Source organism: Catharus ustulatus, chromosome 26, assembly GCF_009819885.2.
Source record: "Catharus ustulatus isolate bCatUst1 chromosome 26, bCatUst1.pri.v2, whole genome shotgun sequence".
Classification (NCBI taxonomy): domain Eukaryota; kingdom Metazoa; phylum Chordata; class Aves; order Passeriformes; family Turdidae; genus Catharus; species Catharus ustulatus.
In genome coordinates this window covers 325,097-347,107 of record NC_046246.1, presented here as the reverse complement: position 1 = coordinate 347,107, position 22,011 = coordinate 325,097, and the positions used below count along the sequence as shown (strand labels likewise).

The following is a 22,011-nucleotide window of genomic DNA, read 5'->3' as shown; positions in this document are numbered from 1 at the left end:
TGCTGAGCATCAAGGTGGGTGTTTGCTGTTCCTACCCTTGTACCCTGGGGCAATGAGATGAGCACACTTTTACCCTGGGCATTTTGGACAGGGTTCCAGTGTGATGGGGTGTCCCTTCAGTAGCAATGGCGGCACTCCTGCCCAAGAAGACACCATGGTTTTGGTGGATGGGCAATGTGGGACCATATCCCTGGTGCCACTGATGTCCCTGCAGTGTGTCCAGGACAGGGATGTGCTAGAAGCCCTTTGAGAACCATTAGCCTCGTGTCTCCTCCCTGTGGGAGTCCCAAGGCTGATGATGGTGTTTCTGCCAGCACACACTGGTGCAGTCCAGCACAATCCCCTGTTGTCAGAATTGGTAGCTGTGGGACAGACTGGGACCCAGAGGAGCCTGACAGAGCTTGGAGCTGCTCCCCAGATGATGTTCAAGAGGGCCAAGAGTGGGAGCAGCTGATGACATCTTGGCCACTGAGCAGAGGACTGACACCCCAAAGTGCAGCGGAGCAAAAGCCATTTCTTGGTTGGTTGTCCCCAGATGTGATATTTTTGGGGCTGTGGTTCATACCCAGCCATGACCCCTCACACCAGTGCATTGTCTGAAGGAGCTGGGACCTCCCTGAGCCCCAGCCTCCCAGAATAGGGTTGGTTTTGGCAGGACCCTGCCAGGCTTGGGGGAAGGCAGGAGCCTGGGAGATGACATGTCCCTGCTGCAGAGCTGTGCGTGAGTCACACTACCGTGACACGAGAAAGCAGCTCCAGTGGTGGCAGTTTCCCAACTCTCCAGGGTCAGTTTCTGAGGCTCCTTGGTATTTTGGCTTTACAGAACACTGAGATTTAGTACTTGGAAGCAAACTGTCCAGGGTGAGGGTGGAAGAGGTGATGGCTGTGTCTGGAGCAATAGGAATTCAGAGCTTTTAGCATGACATGCCATACGCCACCCTTCTCTTTCTGCCTATTAGGGGAAACTGAGGCACGGGGAGGTACCACAGCCAGCCCCTGGGCTGCCCCCGGCCCGAGGGAAGCTCTTTCCAGCTAGTTTCCAGTCTCCAGCTACCCTAACTGGGCCCTCTGGCTCTTGTTCTCTGTCAGGCCTGCAGCCAAGATGCCCTGTCAGCTTTTTGTGCCCTATTTCTGTCCTACCTAAAGCTGCTGTAGCCAGAAAAAAAAATGAGATGGGACCAATGTATCGATGGTTTTGACATTTCCCCCAACTTGAGTCACACTCACTTAGGGAGCAGTGGCCAAGCACAGACCTCACCTGGGCTCATCACAAATTCCGCAGCTCAAAGGAAGGTTTTATATCAAGTGATGCTTCTTTGGGACAAACTTGAACTCTGGGAATTGCTTCTGGCCCTTTTGGGGGCTTTGGTCCCACATGTTCCCACACTGGAAACTGTTTAAGGGTGTGAAGACATCAAGAGCCCAGGGAAATGCACCCATGGCACAGGACTGGGAGAGCTTTGGCACCATCGTAGCTACCTTTGGGGGCTTTGGTTTAGGCTGGTAAAACCAAGTCACCACAAAGCCAGACTAAGGAGAGAGACCTGGAGGAAGGTGAGAAGAAGGAAGAGAATTCAGCACCAGGGAGAGAGTTTTGTTTGAAAATTTATTGAAAAATGCAATACAAGAAGCAGTACTGAACACTTTGGTCTGCCTAAACGCTACGGCAACTTTCCCTTTGATTCACTATGAAAATCCAAAATAACAGCTTCCATCACTAGTAGATCTAGAAAGTTTTGCCAACTTTAAAAGTTCCTATTTTTATGAAGTGTAAACGCCTAACCTAGACAATTCACAATTGCCTTAAAAAAATTTTACAAAGCTCCTTCATCTTCTCAACTAAATTATTTTTTTTAGTTGTTTACAAGTTTCATCTCTAAGGCTGGGACACTATCACCTCTTAAGGTAATTGTACAATTAGGAAAATCAGCAAACCACAGTTTATTAAAACCAGAAATCAGTCCTCTGCTAACACATCTCTGTTGGTCAGGGATTGCTACTGGGCAACCAGAGCGGCAATTCCAGTTTAATGGAGGAGAACAGGAGCTCCTTGCTTTCCTTTCTATAAAAACATTCATTCATATATAAATAGCTTCCATATAATGTGTATTATACAATCAAGACAGTCTCTGGGTTAATTTGTGGAGTGGGAAGAGCTGGGAACATTCATATAAATAGACCTTACTTAGCTGGTTTGTCCCTTGAGCTGACACAGCATGCTCAGAGCCAAGGATTTTAAATCCCACCAGAGGTGGGAGTGGGTAGCCCCACCATGGCCTTGGCTGAGGGTGAGAGAAGCTTCTTCTGCTTTTAACTTGTATCTTCTTCCCAGGCTCCTGTCCAGCTCCCGACTTGGGCACCGTGTTGGCAGGAGTGGGGCTGGAAACCCCTGAGGTCAGACAGCAGGTGATGGCAAAGGGCAGATGAGGCCATGACTTGTTTAAATTACTCCAGGAGAAGCAAGAACTCAGCAGGGGGAAGTGTGAAAATGGACAACCTAGAAACGGCCACCCAAAATCCAGGGAAAAAAGAAAAATGGTTACTCTAGACTACGGGCCCTTTAACAAGGGACATCTGCAGCCAAAGTGAGCAAATCTTTTGGAAAGGAGCCACCCCTCCTGGCAGCAGGTTTCTCACCCCAGAAATCCCCTGCCTGGGGTGTTTTGTCCCACTCATCGTGCTCAGGGCATGGGACACCCCAAGGGAACACCCAGGGACCACATTCCCCTAAACTCTCCTGACAGCCAAGTGCCTTTAAGTGCTATGGACAAACTTAATTTACAACGGCGGCTCTGCCTAGTAAAGCCCAGAAATCCTCTCAGCCACTGCTCCACGTGCCCCTTCACTCCTCAGGTGGCTGTTGAAAGTGAGAAGAAAGGACTGAGTGGCAAAGAACTCAATTCCCAGAAAAAGGACAGTGCCAGAGGGTGCTCAGCACAGTGGGTGTTTAAGGCAAGCATTACCCAACTAAGTTGAGGACAGCAGAGACACAGACTCCTTCCAGGGCCTGTGCGGCAGAGTAAGGAAGGAAAGGGCTTTTCAGACATGGATAGGAAGACTTAATCTCTGCACTACATCCCAGGACTCCCTGAATCCCCAGAGCATGATGCACTGAGGAAGGCAGAGCATGCTGGGAGGGGACCCTGCACCAGAGCAGCCCAGAGGCAGCTGCTGGCATGGGAAGGCTGAGCAGGACCCAGGGCCAGCAAGGCTCAAAGAGAGCCAAAATTCAGCAGCTCCAGCAGAGTCTCCAATCAATACTGACAGCTTAATTAAAATTGCACCTGAAGCTGAGAAGCTGCACCAGCCCCAGTGTAGTTCCAGAGCTGCTTGCAGCTAAACACTGGAGTCGTTGCAGCCTGAGCTAAATCCAGTGACTTCTGAAATACATTATTGAAATTTAAAACTGGAGAGTTTTTTTCTTTATTGCCATTTTCTTCCCATCCTCACCTGAGGAGCAGAGCACTCCCTGCCCTCAGCTACCACTGTGCCACACTATATATATATGTATGTATATTTATACATTAAAAAAAAATTGAATCACAACCTCAAGTGGACTAAAGTGTTCACAAATGTCTGGGCAGACTCTTTACAGAGATTGGTTAGTTTTTAATTCTTGAATCTTGAATTTAAATGGTAGAAAGACAAACCAGGCAGGAACATTCCCATGAAGCTGAGAGCAGTGGGAGCACATCCAGCCCCTGAAATAATATTTTTGCATCATCCCTTCTGTGCTGGAGATGGCCCTGGGGGTCTGTAAGTTCAGCCTCAAGATTCAGACAATCACCCTGATACTTCATTCCAGCAAAGGGGTCATGAAGCCAAATCCAGACCCTCAGGCCAGCATGGAAGAGGGAATGTCAACACTTCCCATGTGGTTTGACTCTATCACAACCAGCAACACCTGACACTTCCTAAAATTCCTTGTTCAGCCTCTCCAAATACAGTTTGCAGGCCTGGCAGTTTAAATGCTAGTAGGATACACGCTCCGGGAAATGGGTAACATGTTCAGCTTTAAATAGCACTGTGAGGGGAGAATAAAACCCCAACCCATGACTTACCAAAAAAAAAAAAAAAACAACCCTCCCTAATTTAAAAATCATGAACACAAACAAGTGAAAAACTATGACACCAAAAAGCTCAGTTCCTGTGAATGCTGCACAAGCCTACCTTAATATCATCCCGAGTCCAAACACCTTAAACACACACTTCTAAGGGCTTTTTAATTTAATGCCATCTAGAAAACACAAACAGGTGGGGAGCACTCAGCAGAGACACACGGGAAGAAGGTGAGATGCTATCACAGTCCTCTTAAAGCTCTAAAATTCACAGTATAAGATATTCGAAGCAACTTCCAGTATTCCTTAAATCTAGTCAACTATTCAGATGTGTGCATAGGTTACACCACAAAACCCTACTGATCACACGTCAGGGCTGGAACCCAGAGGGGAGGGAGCTCGGAGCAGCCCAGGGGTTGCAGCGGGGCTGGAGCTCCCCAGAGCTACAAAAATAATCCAGAAGCAATTGGAAATGCTATACAAAGTCCAACTCTTTAAACTGACTCTTCTGGAAGAAGGATCCATGGCTTTGTGAAGGCGCGTACGGATCCTGCACAGGGAATATGCACGGATCCAGCTCCGTTATTCCTGACGAAGCGGAGGGAATACAAGTTAAAACAGGGAGCCCTGGAGCTGGGATTCTGTGTCTGAAGAGGCTTTGCGTGAGAAGGAATGCAAAATTGAAAACCTGTAAAAAATATTCAGTACAGTTAGAAATATGGCATATTTCTGTCACAATAGATATAAAATAAAAAAAAAAAACCAACAACAAAACAAAACCCTATGTCCAATAGGATCCAGTGGAGTCTGGAAAAATCCCAAGTAAAATGTCAAAGCGCAACTCTTGATAAAATGATATGAATGTCTCTAAGTGTCAAGTCTGAAATCCGAGATCTTTGTGCTCCAGGTAGTTTCTTGGTAGTTTTGCTGGGTTTCTTTTTCCTGGTGTTGTCACAGGCAGGAACGTTTCCTAGCAAGAGAGGAAGAGACTAAGTTACAGCTACCAACATGCTGGAAGAGACAGGAATCTGCCTCCCTGAAGTGGATGGGAACTGGATTCAGGGGAGTTACCACAGGTGGCAGGTGAAAAGTGCCTAAAGGGGCTCCAGGAGAGCTGATGAGGGACTTTGCACAAGGGCCTGGAGCGACACGACAAGGATGCCAGAGGGCAGGGTTAGATGGCATACTGGGTAGGAATTGTTCCCTCTGAGGGTGGTGAGACCTAGGCACAGGGTGCTCAGAGGAGCTGTGACTGCCCCTCGATTCCTGGAAGTGTTCAAGGCCAGGTTGGACAGGGCTTGGAGCAATCTGGGTCAGTGGAAGGTGTCCCTGCCCATGGCAGGGGTGGGACTGGATGAGCTTTATGGTCCCATACAACCAAAACCACTCCAGGATTCTGTGATCAGTGGCATGGGGCAGGATGGGCTTTAAAGCACTGAGGCACAGACAGAGTTCCTGGATTCCTTTAGCAGCTTCTTTCCAAAACTCATAAAAAATGCAGAAAATGGGATATGCAGGCGAGAATGGGGTCTAGTTCGGGGGTTACCGAGCTGGGCACTGACCTGGGCAGGGTACCTACAGCTGTACATTGCACCTACAGCTGCTCTGTGTACTCCCAGCACATCACGGATGTTTGGGAAGGCAGAGCAGCCTCATGGAAGGAGCTGTGTAGCTTTTAACCCATTTAGGCTTATTTCCACAGGATTAGTATACCTGTGACTGCCTCATCAGCCTCCATGGATCTAACAGGAACAGTGTGAGCGGGACTTGGCAGAGAACAATGATCATTTCACTTCAACTCTGACCCTGTTTACTCAAATCTCCTGTGCACAGAGATCAATCAGCTCCTGCTCCCACTCGAGGTGGTCTCTCTACTCACCCAGCCCGGCTATTCCTCTGCAATCTCTGTCTCCTGGTGCACAACCACTTTGGTCACCGACATGTCTGGGTGCTGCTCCTTGGCAGCCTTGATTGCCTGTGCCAGGACCTGTGGGACAGCACGAGAGAGCAGGGGTTAGAGCATGCCAGAGTGTGTCAGAGCATGGCACCCACCACCCCCAAGGGCACAAGGAACTCCAAGGTGTAAATAAGAAAAGTAGATGCACTTGACAAAATTACAGAAGATCCTAAATTGGAAGGAACCTACAGGGATGATCCAGTCCAATCCAACTCCTGGTCCTGCCCACACTCCAGCATGCCTGGAGTGCTGTCCAAATGCTCCTGGAGCTCTGGCAGCCTCAGGGCCGTGCCCATCCCCTGGGGAGCCTGGGCAGTGCCCAGCACCTTCTAGGGAAGAACCTTTCCCTGATCTCCAGCCTAAATCTCCTCTGTCACAGGGAGCAGAGATTGGAGCTGCCCCTCAGGAGGAGCTGCAGACCCTGCTGAGCTCTGCTCCAGCTGAACACACCGAGTGCCCTCAGCCACCCCCTGTATGGCCCCTCCTGATCCTTCAGTGTGTCCACAGCCTCCTTTGGAATCTTTCTAATTGTTTTAGGTCTTAAAACTGTGGTGCCCAACACTGCCCCCAGGAATTCAGCCACACACTTTGGTGACTTCTGATGCTATTACATTATCTCTGAAAGGAAAAGCACTATTTGAAGAATACCCCCCATTTCTCCACATCCCATGGCAGAAGATGGATGAGAGCAATTAAGCATAACCTGCTTATTCTTCCAGCAAGTGTGATAGGCACATTTCAGACATCTCAGACATTTTCTGCTGCTGTTAATAAACTAGATCTTGTCATAAGAATATTTTCCACCCCCACGATACTTGTGACTAAATTTAAATTCAAAGTATAATTCTCTGATGACAAAATCATCACTTCCAACACATGCAAGAGGCCAATGAGGCTGAGTCATGAGAAAGGTTTCATCTAAAGCTAAAGAGATGTAACACAGGTGCTGAGCACTCTGAAATGACTTCTGGCACAATAGAGTAGAAGTAGTGCTTCAAAGTTATGGGAAAATGAATGCAGATCAGACAGATGTCAAGGAAAACTTTTATTTCACATTTTTATGGATTTTTTTAAAAAGCCTACAACCATCCAAAACAATTCTGGAATCAAATCTGCTGCCAACGTAAGTTTCAGAGTGCAATTCAGCTTTCCTGGCTCAGCTGCAGAATATCAAAAAGGAATTTATTACTGATACAGAATCATGGAATGGCTTGGTTGGAAATGGACCTAAAACCTCATCCCATTCCACCCCCTGCCATGGGCAGGGACACCTGCCTCTAGACCAGGTTGCTTTAAGCCCTGTCCAACCTGGCCTAGAACATTTACAGGTGGAGCAGCCACAACTTATAAAAATATTAAGTTTTATCTCTACCCTAGTAAAATTTCTCTTGGTCATTTTTTGGTGACACTGTCTTTGCACAGGCAGCCTGACTGATTTTTGCCAGCTCTGGGAAACTCTTTTGGATCATATCCACACTCCTACCTGGTCATGGTCTACATCTGCATCTCCTGTGATGACAATCCTCTTCTCAATTCGTGTCTCTGAAATGCCCCCTTTCACAGTCTAGAACAGAAGGAAAAGCTGCTGTTAGTGTAGAAGTACAGAGGAGTTAGGGGCTCACTGGGGCTGCCTGTCTAAAGATGGCACCCAAAAATAGCTGCACCAACTAGTGTAGTTGTACCCAGCATTAGAGTCACAGGGAAAACTGCTGCTCAAGGAAAAACTGCCAAAGAGTTATTTTTTATAGCTGTGCCATGGAAGTGCTTTTCCTCGGAGTACAGCTCTTCCTGCTGCCCCACAAGACAGCCAGAGTCAGTGTCCAGACTGTGCTGCAATTAATGCATAATCCACAGATTTAACACAGGCAAAACTGAACCCCTTGTGCTTTGCTCCAGGTACTAATCACGTATTTGAAAGGACCTTCCAAAAACTTTTTTTCCTCTCATTCATCTCTGCCCATCTCTACATCAGGCTGTTCTTTGAATTAGTGTTTTGTGGTGCTCCCTGGTGTTACCTTGGTGATCTGGGTGGTGGTAGTGCTGCTGGTGGTTTCTGAAGTGATGGTCTGGGCAGTCAGCAGGATGCCAGGGTCTAAATCCCCATTGCCACTGTCTGTCTGTGGGATACAAGAAAAGGCTATCAGTCCCTGAGCAGTGGGGACAGAAGCAGGGGCTCCACATCACCAGAGCCAGACAGAGGACATTCTGAGGACAGCAGCTCCATCATGGACCACAAGACACAAGTCAACCTGTGCCCAGGTGCACAAGACCTGGGCAGGTCTCTGAAAGCTCAAAGTCCCTGTGCTTTAAGGCTGAAAAATCATAGATCCTTCAGGGAGGACCTTTGACACCCCTCAGACTGGGAGGGCTGGGATGTACCCAAATCTGAGCATGCTGCTGGCCCCACAGTGCTGGTCATACCATCCACGCCTGAACCATGACAGGAGACCAACACAGACACCAATCCCAAATTCCACCTGCCTGCATCCATGGAGATCAACAAAGCCAAGAGCACAATCTGATTCAGAAGGTACTTGTCGACACCCTTCCTCCCTCCTGACAACACCTTGCACATCCCTCACTTTATGCTCTGCATAAGCAAAGAACACCCAGACATTTGCTGAAACAGGAATAACTTTTAGAGTTGGTTCTTGGATCTCCTCCTGTCTGACTTGATCACTCAAGGTCTGCCAAATATCTCAAACTAAGTCATCCTGGCTAGTTCATCCTAGCTGTGCTGCCCCTATCCTCACTGGGCAGCATCCTCGCTCAGCACTGGAACAATATCTGGAATTACCACAAGGTGGGACCATTTTCCACAGTCTGGAGGAGATCTCATGGCACACGACACCCTGTGCACACATGGCCACTCTGGAGATCACTCTTCCTTCCCATTTACCAGTTAGAGCAAAACTCCTCTATTCATCTACACGCCTGCTGAAAGCCAGGGCAATGCTCACCACCATTGTCTGAATGATCTCTCTGATGCTGCAGTTGGGAGATTGCTGAGCAGCCACAGCATTCTTTAGGAATCATGAGATTACTGCATCCCTAACAACATCTTACAGTCACTTCACTGCAACAGCAGAGTACGTGCTGCTGCTGACAGCCACAGTGATGGCAAGGTCAAACTGACACAGGCTCCAAAATCTCAAATACATAAAGAAAGGCTGTGAGGGATGGGGGTGTTCATCCTGGAGAAGAGAAGGCTCTGGGAGACCTTAGAGCCCTTTCAGGACCTACAGGGGGTCCAGGAGAGTTGGAGAGGGACTGGGGACAAGGGATGGAGGGACAGGACACAGGGAATGGCTTCTCATTGCCAGAGGGCACGAATAGGTGGGATATTGGGAAGGAATTGCTCCCTGTATCCAGGGTGGGGAGGCCCTGGCACAAGTAGGTCACAGAAGCTGTGGCTGCCCCTGAATCCCTGCCTGGCAGTGTCCAAGGATGGACGGGGTTTGGAGCAGTCTGGGATAATGGAAGATGTCCCTGCCCACAGCAGGGGGCTAGAACTGGGTGAACTGTTAGGTTCCTTCCATCCCAAACCATCCTGTGATTAAAACCTGTTTTAGACTGAGGATTAATTTTAACCTCAGCAATTAATTCATACTTGCATATCCTCTGCTTCATAATGTTGCTGCACTAAGATTTTTACTTCCCAGTCACCACATACCCACTGAGGTAGCATTTTATACAAAACATTTGGTGTCTAACAACCATTTCAGTCTCAAAACCTAAGGATGACCAAGTAATTTATAAAACAAGTTCTGAAGAGGCATAAACAGCCTCTTTGGGGGAGCTGGGAAAACAAGACAAGGCATCTGTTGCAGAAAAAAGGCCAACTCAGGTTAACTTTGTACAGAGCAATCCACATCCTGAAGCCACCAGTGGTTGAAGATAAATACTGGTTGCAAGCGCATCTTGAAAAAATAATTACTCTTCAGGGACAGCAAAACCACTGCTCCTCTAAAAATATCAGATGCAGCTGGAAATAGTGTTCACAGCATCAGTTAATGCCTGTGCTGCACTTAGACATGCAGAGACAGGCAGGTGCTGCTGTTTCATCCTGAGGATTTGGAAAACAATACATTTACTTGTGTTTAATTAAGCCCCTAGGAAAGCTATCCAAACACACCTTACCTGTGCAGCTTCATAGGTGATGGTCTTTGTCTCAGTGTGGACAATAGGGACTTCTTTTGTGGGAATTTCGCTTTTGACAGCGCTGGACACATCAGAGATGGTGACAGTCTGTGTCTTCACTAGTGGGGGCTGTGAGACAGGGTTAAAAACATCTTGTAAGCACCCAGTTCCCATCTCCGCATTCTGACGGCTGCTGGCAAGTGTTCTGACACTGATCTGATAAAAGCATTGTGGGAACTAAGGTCAGCCTGGAAATCTTTGGGTTTAAGTCTCTGGAATAACACACTGCTCCAAGAGCAGAGATCAGGCATGAGGATTAGACAGGCAGCAAAATCCTCCAGCCCCTCCCCACACCAAAGACTCTAGTCAGCCCAAACCAGGCTTTAAGGGTTTAATGGGTGTGTCACAACACCATAGACGTTGTTTCCACTGATTCTCAACTTTCTAATTACCAGAAGCTCATTGCCAGTTGCCAGGAGAAGATGACCCTCATCTGCTGATGCCAGTATCAGGATTAATGCCAACCCTGTGCACACAAAGACTTGATCACAGTTGAGCTGCTTTATCCTGACCTCAAGAGCAACACTGTGTTATTAAAAATCCTCATTATGCCTTTAACTTTTATTAAATCAATGTCAGATAAAACAGAAAGAAGAGTAAGGGTGGAGAGAAATCAGTTGTTCCGCCACCTGATGATCGTCCAGAAGAAAACAGAGTGAGTTCAGAGCCAGTGCTTTCCCAGAGGGCTCGATTTCTGCCACCATCCCCAACCCTGCCAGATGTCACCATAATCATTAGGGGGGAATAGGCATCTATTGAAACAAAAGCAACATCAACACTGAAGCAGGCAAAAATCCCTTCCATTGTTGGGAGCACAAAGGCACACACTGGACAGCACCTCAAATTTGCTGTGCTGTGGGTCAGCTACCAGTCCAGCCAGAGCCAGCAAAATCCTTAAGGAGCTAAAATGACATGGTTTTTGAGCCTAAATATTGCCTTTTTGTGGAAACACCACAGGATGCTTCCATCCAAGAAGGGCATTGCACTACGGCGATTGTATTTCATGCAAAGATAAATTGAGAGGGACTCATATTTAAGGCAAAGGCAAATTGACGGTAGCTCATATTTAATTCAAAGATAAACTGAGGGGTTTATTGCACTGAGTGTGGGAGATTCAGTGGCTCATCAGCTCCAAGCACGAGTCCAAGCCAAGAAAACCCAAGTCCTCTGCAGATCTGTGGTGTCTGCTTGCTGCAGTGTTTGGGTTCCCACTCCAAAGGTAGCCAGGGCATGGGGTGAGGAGCTGGGCTCACTACCTGGAAGCAGCGAATGAGCTCCGGCAGCCCGTTAGGAGCATCTGGCTTGGGACAGTCACCATGTGGCTTTCTAAAGTCAAAGTTGTCTTCACCATCCTCTGCCACCTCCTCCTCCTCTCCTCCCCAGGGCTGCTGGAGAAGTGTGGCAGGGCTGGGGCGGGGCTTCGGCTCGGAGAGCTCCGAGTCCTTCTCCACATCCACACAAACCCCCTTTCCACATGTTACGTCCTCCTCGCTGGCAGAGTGGCTGGGAACCTCCTCCTCCTGCTCCTCCTCCTCCTCGCTGCTTAGGGAGGAAGCACCAAAGTGCCAGCTGGGAGAAGGCTGTGAGGTGGGTGGCACTGGAGCCTCACTAAAAACTACTGACTGCTTTGAGCCCTCCCATGCAAAGCCAGTGTTAAAACTCCTCCACTCTGCCACTGCAGCCACATCCTCTTGGGAGGGAAAGTCACTCATTTTCTAAAATGAAATGGATACACAAAAAAAGCCAAGGAGAGAGAGAGAGAAAGAGAGCAGGGAGTTAAGGAGAGCAGGAGGTCAGAAGGCATCAAGGCAAAACATCAGGTTCTTATCATATATCACATCTCCAGTAACACATGCAACAGTGGGGCTGGACACTGGAAGACCTCTGTGCTGAACCCAGTGCATTTACTGACACAGTCTTCCTGGTACATTAATAATCCACCCTCCAAAATTTCAAGGAACTAATATGAAAACATCTCCCTACACCTAGAGGAAGAGACACCACTAAGCGCTTTTTGATCAGTTTGGAATAATTTCAGTGTATCAAGTGGGGACTTGTGCACATCCAAAACTTCCATGGGCAACAAAATCCACCCACTACTTGAAAACCATCTCCTGATTCTGCTTTTAACTCCTTGAAGCTGTTGCCTCACTTCCTAACAAGATTCCCCGGGCAACCAAAAAAACTGTAATTTGCGCTTAAAGTGCGAGGCCTGAAGCCTGTGGGTTATTTGGTATGATTCATTTTTTATACTCCAGAGGCTTTCCCTTTGACTGACCTCCTCTCATGACACAGCTCAATGGCAGGATAAGAGCAGGAGCTGCTTTATGTAGGAACAAATAGCTGCTTTTTAAAAGTGTAATTTCAAGAAATTACTCTTCCCCCATTTCTCATGGGTATTTTTCAGTTCTCTGCTTATGTTGCAGACAGGATAGCTGTAAGATTTCTATTTATTAGAATTTCCAGCCGCTTGTGCTTAAGTTGTTGGGATATTGCTTAGCAAAATGCATTTAACGGGAGTGGAGGGAGAGTAAGCAGCACTGAGATGGGCACGTCAGACTGTGCTCATAGAGAAAGGTTATTTCTGATCCAAACCCACTTCCACATGTTCCTCCAAAGGCATATTCAAGGGGAGACCTCAAGGCAGTTTGCAGCTTCCTCCTGAGGGGTAGCTCCAATCTCTGCTCCCTGGGACAGGGACAGGGACAGGGAAGGGCTGGAGCTGGGCCAGGGCAGGCTCAGGCTGGAGATCAGGGAAAGGTTCTTCCCTCCCCCAGAGGGTGCTGGCACTGCCCAGGCTCCCCAGGGAATGGGCACGGCCCCGAGGCTGCCAGAGCTCCAGGGATGGACAGGGGGGGTTGCTGGGGGGTCTGGGCAGGGACAGGGGCTGGGTTGGATGATCCCTGTGGATCTCTCTCCCATCAGGATATTCTATGATATCATATCCAGAACCCACTGTCATTTCCTAACACAAGACTCTACCCTGCAATATTCCACAAAACAGAACATGAATGGGGTTATCAGCTGTGTACAGCCATGTCTTGTTGGTTTAAAACTTGACTGAATATACTGCCAATATCCTGACCTTTTCTTAATTATAGATGCTGAACCTTGCAAATTATTCATGGGACCTTGAGAAGACACAGCTCATCTTCAGGGGTTTAATGGAACATGCCTTAGGAGTGAGATTTCCTTATGTAAGAGCTGGAACACTACTCAGCCAAGAGAAGAATCACAGATAAAACAAAGAAGATTAAGCAGCTACACAAACACTGACGTATTTAAGAGGTAAAATCTGTATACAGTCATAACAACCTCCCAGTTCCCTTTCAAAGACAGATAAAATAATTTGCATTTTGGAAGCATCTCATATGACAGATGCATAAAGGAAGGGAGAGCTGGAATGGAGCCTGTGCTGTGCGCATTCTGGTCACCAGCAGAGCCAAGTGCAGCAGCAAACATGAAAGCTGGAAAGACAGAATGAAATCCTGATAAGATCAACTGATCAGAAGCACTTTTTGCCTTGCCTTCCTATTCCACTCCTAAGAAGATAAACTAATGGGAAGGTATTTGTTTCTAGATAAAGTTATCTATGTAAAAGTCCTCCTTAGGAATTTCAGAATCTGTTACAAATTCTGATCTTATCAAGATTTGTTTTAAATTGCAAATGCCAAAGCATCCCTATGTTTAGGGCTCAGATTTGCAGAGTTCCAAGCTCACCTTGAGACCCAAGAAACCTGAGAGGTGCCTGGACTGCTAACTACTCATTTCCAGGAACACAGCCCCAAACTAGTGAGGCCTAGATCAAGCACGAAGCAGTCAAACACAGAGTAAATTAAATACAGGACAGGATGCAATGCCCCAGAAGAAACAAACTGACCCAGACATGAATGCAACTAAAGCACCACCCTTGAAATATAAATCTTTGTGCCCCTGAAGACACAGCGGAAGCGTTGCAATGAAGTGACACACAATAATTCAGACTGGGGATAAATTAATAACAGGCTTAATTTCATGTTTGATACCAGCGGCCAAAAGGATTTATTTTTCTCAGAAAGTGGTTTTGTATAAATTGGTTTGCCTGAATTTTTTCAAGACACTGCTGTTTGGGATCAGAATCTATTTGTATGACCCAGCTGCCCTATGCTGTCAGAGTAGATGTTTTTTCTCATGCCTCTCTCTGAATATTCCATTATTTCCACCCCAAATCAGACTATTATCCTGCAGAAAACTTAAGGAGCACTAAAATGATGCCAACTACCAGTTACTATTTAATAAAAATTGCTAAAACCATGAAATTATAGCACACAGTAACTCCCTACAACCACCACATGAAATGTTGGGAATCCCAGCTGGTTAAATACTTCCCAGTCCTGTTCCCTTCCCAGAATGGCAATGGAATTGGTGACGCTGTTATTAGGTTATCCCCAAACAACGATCCACAGAAGCTCACAGGCTCGGAGTGAATGTCTAGGGATGCACAAGGAGATAATGTTGCTTTGCAGCAAACCACACTCACCAGAGAACGCTCCCAGATCAACTGATGCTCAACCTCATAGCTGGCAAAGCACTTGGGTAAAAAGTATTATAAAGCAGAAAACAAGAGATCCTTACTTTACAGTACCCACCACTGCCTTACAGAACTGCTTTGCCTTAAGGTAAAAATTAAAAACATTTAGAAGCTGTTTAAAACACCCTGGCGTTGAAAAGCATGGACATTATCTACAAATTTGTGTTTTTCAACGAATTTTTTCACTGTCATTGATCAGATCACAACATTGTGACCAGCCTACCCAGACAATAGATGCATAAAAGAGATTTTGACCAAAATTAAAAGTAATGCTGGAAAACACAGTGTGTCCAAACCTTCAAAAGACTAAATTCTGTTCTGAACAAGGATCCAATATATTACACAACACACAGCAACCACCTCCAATCATTGCATTGATGACTTGGCAACATGAATCAACCTCAAGATCAATACTTCAATTATCAAAATAAGGTTGTTAGGCAATAAGATTCCTCTGCCCACTCCCACTGGTCTCCTTCCCATCCCTTCTGTGAGACAGGTACTCTCTCATAAAGGGTTTTTTATTCCAAAATCCCTCTGCAGAGAACAAAGTAGTGGCATTGCAAGAGCTGCCTTAGTGCAGCAGCAGCTGGTGAAAAGAGGGGATAAAATCAGGGTTTATCAATGCCATCAATTTTGTGCTGCTCATTCCACTTCCTTCATTCCATAATTGAAGTTACAGCTCTGCCTCGGTTCCAGGCTCATCTCAGGAATCAGCACTATGAGCAGCCATATCTGCCTTCCTGTAATCTCACAAAACTTGGGACTTAAAACTGACTCTTCACACAGCCTTGAATTACAGCCTGAGCTTCAACCAGAAAAAATCTACCAGAAGCTCGTATTGTAGCTGAGGAACAGCGGTTCATTAGGAATGTGGTTTCTTCACTTACAAAACCCAAAAGAAGCATTTTTGTCCCCAGATTAACACACCAGATGGGACAAAGGCTCTTGTAGCTGAGCTGTGCAGGAGCTGCCTCACTTCTGCTCTCAGAACAACTTTCTGCAATTAACTTTTCCTACCACACAGTCTCCTAAGTGAAGAGGGAGAAGGTGTTAGAGTCACATTAAGCATGTAGTAGGGGAATACTGTATACAAAGCCTGTCTTAAACCAAGCTGGATTTAATCCTCAGTTGAATGATTCTGGTCAGTTTGAGAGCTCAGAGCTGCAGCCTTGTCTACTCCCTCTCCTCAGGAGCACCCAACTCACACCCAAGAGCGTCCAGCAGACCCTACACCGTGAATGCCATCAGCAATGACTCATGGTCTGAGGGGTCCTGCTTTGAGAAAGGAATATTGAGGGTTAGTCCAAGGAAGTCACTAACACAGGGCATATATAGCTTTTTTGGTTAATAAGCAGTGGAAAGAAAGATCTGTTTTGCAGTAACATTTATTAATGGATAAATGTACATATTTACAAAGAAAAATCTGAGAAAAAATACAAAACCAAAAAAGTGTTCCAAAAGAGAGCATTTTAGGTAAAAAATAAAGTATTTCTAGTCCCCACAGACTGATCCAACAGGACTGTCTACCATTGCTAAAAGATCCCAAAGGGGCCCAAAACAAGGCCAGTCCTTCCCTCCAGCCCCACAAACCACAACAGATGCAAACAGAGACACAAGAATGACCACCTCTGTCAGGTTCTCCAGTGTCACCCTCTAATAAGTAAAGACCAAGGAGTTTCTGTCATCCTGTAGGACAGAACAGGTACCATCAACTCATGACAAGGAAAAAAGAAAACCTAATAAAGTAGCGGAACAATTCTCGGAGGGACAAATTACTGACACTGATGTGAAGTCAAAGACTTTGCCCATAACCATTAGGATCTGGACTTGTTGATGTTTGTGGGTCTCTTCCAACTCAGGGTATTTCATGATTCTATGATAACCTTCCCAGGAGCTGGTGGTACAGCCAAGCCTCATTCCTCCAAACACAAACCACTTCCCTTAGTGCTGAGGAAATCCACCTCTCCTGATTATTTCAGGATAGGAGGGAGATGTGGAATACCTACTCTTTAGGGTCTTCAGTAGTTACTGGACAAAACAAAAGAGAGGGGAGCCAGTCTTGGCTGAATACTGCCCTGACTGAGCTGCCCATGGAAAGTCCTCAGCTCACCATCACTCCCCCAGTAAGGCAGGATGTGGGAGGAGATGCAGCCAACACCCTCATTTATTTGCTCCCCTTCAGCAGTTGAAAAAGTGATGTTGTTTTACTGCAGTGAAGACCTCAAGTATCATCACAGACTTGGAGCTGAATCCAAGTTCCAAGCTATTGGTTCTGGCACATCTGCTCCTTCAAAATACTGATGTCCACCTTTTCCTAAAGCAAGAAAGCACAAGAAACTCCTGTGTTTTAGGTGGTGTTCAGAAGAGCTGGAATCCAGGTAAGGAATTCTGGAAGTGAGTGTGGAGCTGACCGTTAATATTGTGATGGGAAGCACTGAACCCCCAACAGCTCCCAATGGGATCCTACACGTGAGCATCAAAGAGGTGAGTGACCACACCACAAAACACTGGGCAAAACTGCTGGCAGACTTATCCTGCCTATGGTCACCAGCATGTCAGACACTAAAATGCCATTTTCTGCAGCAGGTCACATTGAAAAACACGGATCTCTCATGCCAGCCTGGATAAGGTTACATACTGCAGACATTTCCAGCTTCCCTGCAGGAGGGATAACTCAGCTCTCCATCACTCACAGCATGGCACTGCACCAGCCAGGCTGAACAGGGTGTGCGAATCTCTGTGTCAATGGGTCCTGGTGTTGGGGCAGGCAGCCAGGAGCTGCTGCTGTTCCCAGTAATTTTATTCCTGAGGAAAATAGGAACAAACCACATGTATTGGTTCCTTTACAGATCCCCTGAGAGCTCAGCCCTTAAAGAGCACTGGAGCCAATCAGTTCTCCCTGTGCACAGGGATGACAGCAGGACTCACAAAATCCTCCTCTCGGTGCTGCAACCTGTGCTGACATCATGGAAAAAGGGGGAAACCACAGCACCAAGGTGTAAAAAATACGGAATGTGCACAAACGGGATACAGAATGTGCAGGAATGAGACCTTATGTGGATTGTCATGGACTGTCACTCCCTTTGCATTACAAGCAAACAGGGAATAAAGCAGAGGAGTGATTGGGAAAGGGGCTGCAGCCCAGTGGGCACATCCCTGAGGCGCTGGACAGATGAGGTTTCTCTCCCTGGTATGTTACAGGTTTCCTTTGTCAGGAGGGATCATAATCTACCTGGATGAATACAGGTAACTGGTCTCTAAACTGCCAGAGAAATAGAAAGCATTTGTTCAATTTCTTTATAGTCTCCAGTGATAATTGGTATATAAATCCCAAAAATGTTCCTAAGCCTTGTCAGAGTGTAAAGTTTCCAAGGTTTTTTGCTGATGACAACCAGCCTTACCTCAAGATTAAAAAAGAGAGAAAGAGACCATTTGAATTAAAGAGTTACAGAATTGAGTAGAGGTGACAGAGCCCATCTCTTATTCTGCTGGGATGAGACATCCTGAGCACTCTGGTCTAAGGCTGCTCTGGGCAAAAGACTTCAGGTGCTTTGTAAGTGGATGACAGAACTACAGAAACCATAGCTTTGCCAAGGCCACCAGTGTGGCTTCCGAGTTCTTGTCACTGGATCAGAAATGCAGTAAACTCAGCAGTGCTCACCACAGCATCCCAAGCAGCGATCTCAAGCAATGGCTTTGGGAAGGAAGCCCCTGTGTGTTCAACCTCTAGGAAATATGAACAGAAAACTGAGAGAGATATAAACAACTCCTGTTTCTTCCCTCTCCACGCCAGGTTGGGGAGAACAAACAATCCCTGTTCTTCATCACAAGTGTTAAGATTTTGGGAAGGAGATGCAGTCAGGGAATGCCAGCCACAAGTATCTCCTGACTTTTTCCATCCTGCATTTTCTGCACAGCACATGGCACCCCAGCATCCTCCCCCACTTCTCCTCTCCAGGTCCCACCTCTGTCTTCCTAAACTCCACACCTGATCTGCTGGAGTCCAAGTGCATTCCAAGGGATGCTCCAAGGATTCAGGGCTGCAGCCTGCCGACACCCTCCTTCACACCAGACTATGTCTGTACAACAACCCTCAGACTTCTACACTTCCTAGTGCCAAAGGAGGAAGACTGTGTATTAAAGGCAGTGTATTAAGAAGGGGAGAATATTTTCCAGTGAAAAATCAACATCCTCACAAAACAAAGTCCTAAAGGCACAAACTGGTGAACTAATTGGAGCAGGTTACAAGAGGAATTGGAAAGATTCCTGTGGGAATAAAACAAAGGGTTTCACTAGCAGAATGAACCTAAGTTTCTGAGACAGCATTTAGAACCTCAACCTGTACATCGAGCACATGAGGTGACTTGAGTGGTCCATGATACCCAAAGATCCTCAGATCAGACAGCACATGGCCATGTCTGCCTTATTCCTTCAAGCTTATCTGCTAGCTTCCTAAAATAATACTGTTCACACAGATAGAGATCTAGAAAGGGTTATAAATACAGGTATTTATATATATTCACACATTTTAGTCCATATAATAAAGGCCTGCTTCCTTCTCCTCCATGCTGCTGGAGCAGATGCCACCACTGGTGACACTAGGGGGTGTTCTCAGAGTGACTGTGTCCAGCCCAAGTCCTCCAGTGAACACAGGAGAACACAGATTAGTGCTGAAAGGAGAAATGGGGACCTCAGCTCAGCCCTGTCATTACTATTTACAGAAAAGAAACCCCTTAGACACAAAGTCCTACCTTCCCTCCAGCTTACAAACCAGATCTACTCAGTCCAGTTGGGCTGGAGCCTGCACAGCTCAGCCAGATAACTTGGCTATATGGGAGCATCATCCAGACACTTACATTGTGGGCAATAAACAACAACCAGCATGCAACAGTTTGGTTAAAGAAGTCAAAAACAATCGAGGGGTTTAACATTAGAAGTGTGTCCTGATGTGGCCAAGCCAACATGCCAACAGGGGGGAATGCTCAAACAGCAGGTAACTCCATCCCTATGACCTGAGCAAACATGCGTCAGTTAGTTCCACACAAATTAAACACATCCCAAGTGCACCAAGACCATCAGATTAAAAAAAATTATTAATCTATGTTTACAATAAATATCTCCTTGCTATGGGTTTTCTCCTATAACACTATGTATTTTCTTGGATGTGAGAATAGGGGTGGAGAGGGAAGCTGGGATACTTTGTCAAAGGTGAAAAGCTGACACTGTCCCTAAGTTATTACTAAGAGCAGCAGTGAGAACCAGCACTTTTTATTTAAACACCAGTCTGAGTTTCCTAGAAATGGAGTGTTTATGGATTAGATTCCAATGTTCCTCCTAGAGAGTCAACCTCCTGTTTGCTCACAGAGGCTGTGGACTCCCATACCTGTAAGTGTCCAAGGCCAGGTTGGATGGGACTTGCAATAACCTGGTCCAGGGGAAGGTTCCCTGCCCTCAGCAGGTGGTGGAATAAGATGATCTTTATGGGCCCTTCCAACCGCAAACCATTCCAGGATTCTGTGATTCAGCAGATTCCTGTAAAGCCCCTTTTACATCAAATGTTCTTCAGTTTGTGAGTATCTCACATTTAAAACAACAAGCTTAAAAGCAACTCTCCAGCAATTCCTATGGGAAGTCTTTCAGGGGCTTGGGAAACCAGACTCTCCTCCCATGATTTCCTCCCCTCATCTGCCCTCCCACTGCAGTTGGGAACACAGTTCAAAGAATTTGCTTTTCACCACAGGAAACTTGAGAATGGACCTGGAAATCCACGACCACTCCTATCAGGTCCCATCACAGCCACACACGGACAGAGAGCAGGATTAACACATCAGTCATGGGGTGTCCCTCCCTGGGACAGCGAACTATGGAGATTAAAGACCAGGACAAGGAAGATGCAGCAGACTACAGCCAAGAAATTCAGGAGCTTTGGTCTTGAGGTTTCAACACGACCCTGTTGCCACTCAGAGAAAGACCAGCCACCAAACAGTCAGTGCTATGACCAGAAGAAAGGACATCATAAAGGGAATGCGTGGAGAAGGAAAAAGGCTAGAGTACAGGTGACACTTTTTGAGTGATTTCTGCTCTTCAGGGATTGCAATAGAAACCTTTGGAAGAGTTGCTTCACTTGCTGGCCGGGGAATGGCTGTCTCAGTAGGTATCTCCTGCTTTTTTAGTTTGTCTTCATCCTGTACTAACAGAGGCCGTTCCCGTGTCTGCTTTCGTGGTAGAAGATCAAGAAAGACAGAGAGAGATGAACAAAAATGACAGATGGAAAGTGCCCAAAATGACACTTGGAGATGTGCAAAGCATTAGGGCAACTCTTCTCAACATAAAATAAACTGCCCTGGGGAGCAGAGCCGCTGGTGGTCTGGGTCACATCAGCCCTGGAGCTATAGAACCATGTTCTCTCTGCAGACCTCATCAACATCTGCATCAGGATCATGGGTGTTTGGTGCCTGCCATCTCAGAGAAATGGATGCCCAAAATCTTTCAGGGTGTTTTGGAATTGGAATGGTGAGAAAAAAGCTTGAGGCATTTGAAACAGGAATGGTGCAGTACAAAATGTGGTCTCTGACAGCCTCCTAATCTACAGTGCCCTTAAAACCCAGAGTTTGGAAACTCCCTTGGAAGAGCCAGACTGCAGAAGAGATACAAAATGCTTTTCCAAAGTTCTGACCAAAGTATCAAAATTTCGATTGGTTTGAAAATTCTGTTAAGCAAGTGAAAAACTGTAAATCTTAGAAATCCCACAGAATGAGCAGAGTGACATTAGGAGCAGTGTAAACTCCTGGAATTTTGCTCTGTTTTTTAGTGTTTTTGTTTCTAGAGTCTAAAGAATGATAAAATCTCAGAATGAGTAAATCAGCACACAGGACCATGCAAGGGCTTCAGCACTTCCACTGAAGAAAGGAAAGATTGTGTGAGTGTTGCTGGTCAGTAGCTCTGCATCCCTTTAGTTCGCCAGCCCAAGTGTACTTAGGAGAGGAAAAACTTGGCTCTAAGCTCCCTCAGCTGAGCCAACCTCCGCTGGTCAGTGTGGTATTTTGGGACTGGTTCTTTGCACACCCCTAAGTGGTGAGAATTCATGAGAAAGTAGCTGGGAGACTGGGCAGCAAACGAAAATATAAAATGCAAGAGTAACATGATTGTTAAAACAACAAGGATAAAAAAAAAAAGGAAGAAAGACAACATAAAAAGAACAGGGAACAATTAAATTTTCAGAA

General features: G+C 46.4%; 1 protein-coding gene across 20 annotated transcripts in view; it reads right to left on the bottom strand.

The window, feature by feature from the left end:
• Positions 1-1,587: 1,587 nt before the first annotated feature.
• EPB41 (erythrocyte membrane protein band 4.1) overlaps positions 1,588-22,011 on the bottom strand; it is a 95,217-nt gene continuing 74,793 nt past the window's right edge. For 15 of the 20 annotated variants that reach the window (XM_033080730.1, XM_033080731.1, XM_033080732.1 and 12 more), the window contains 5 exons: positions 10,156-10,284; positions 8,031-8,132; positions 7,499-7,579; positions 5,938-6,045; positions 1,588-5,028 (listed from right to left, as the gene is read on the bottom strand). In XM_033080730.1, the coding sequence (XP_032936621.1) occupies positions 5,947-6,045; positions 7,499-7,579; positions 8,031-8,132; positions 10,156-10,284 (411 nt within the window). In that variant the 3' untranslated portion in view covers positions 1,588-5,028; positions 5,938-5,946. Of the gene's footprint in view, positions 5,029-5,937; positions 6,046-7,498; positions 7,580-8,030; positions 8,133-10,155; positions 10,285-14,232; positions 21,893-22,011 lie in introns of those variants that run through there. The other 5 variants (XM_033080749.2, XM_033080747.2, XM_033080751.2 and 2 more) reach the window with 2 other exon arrangements.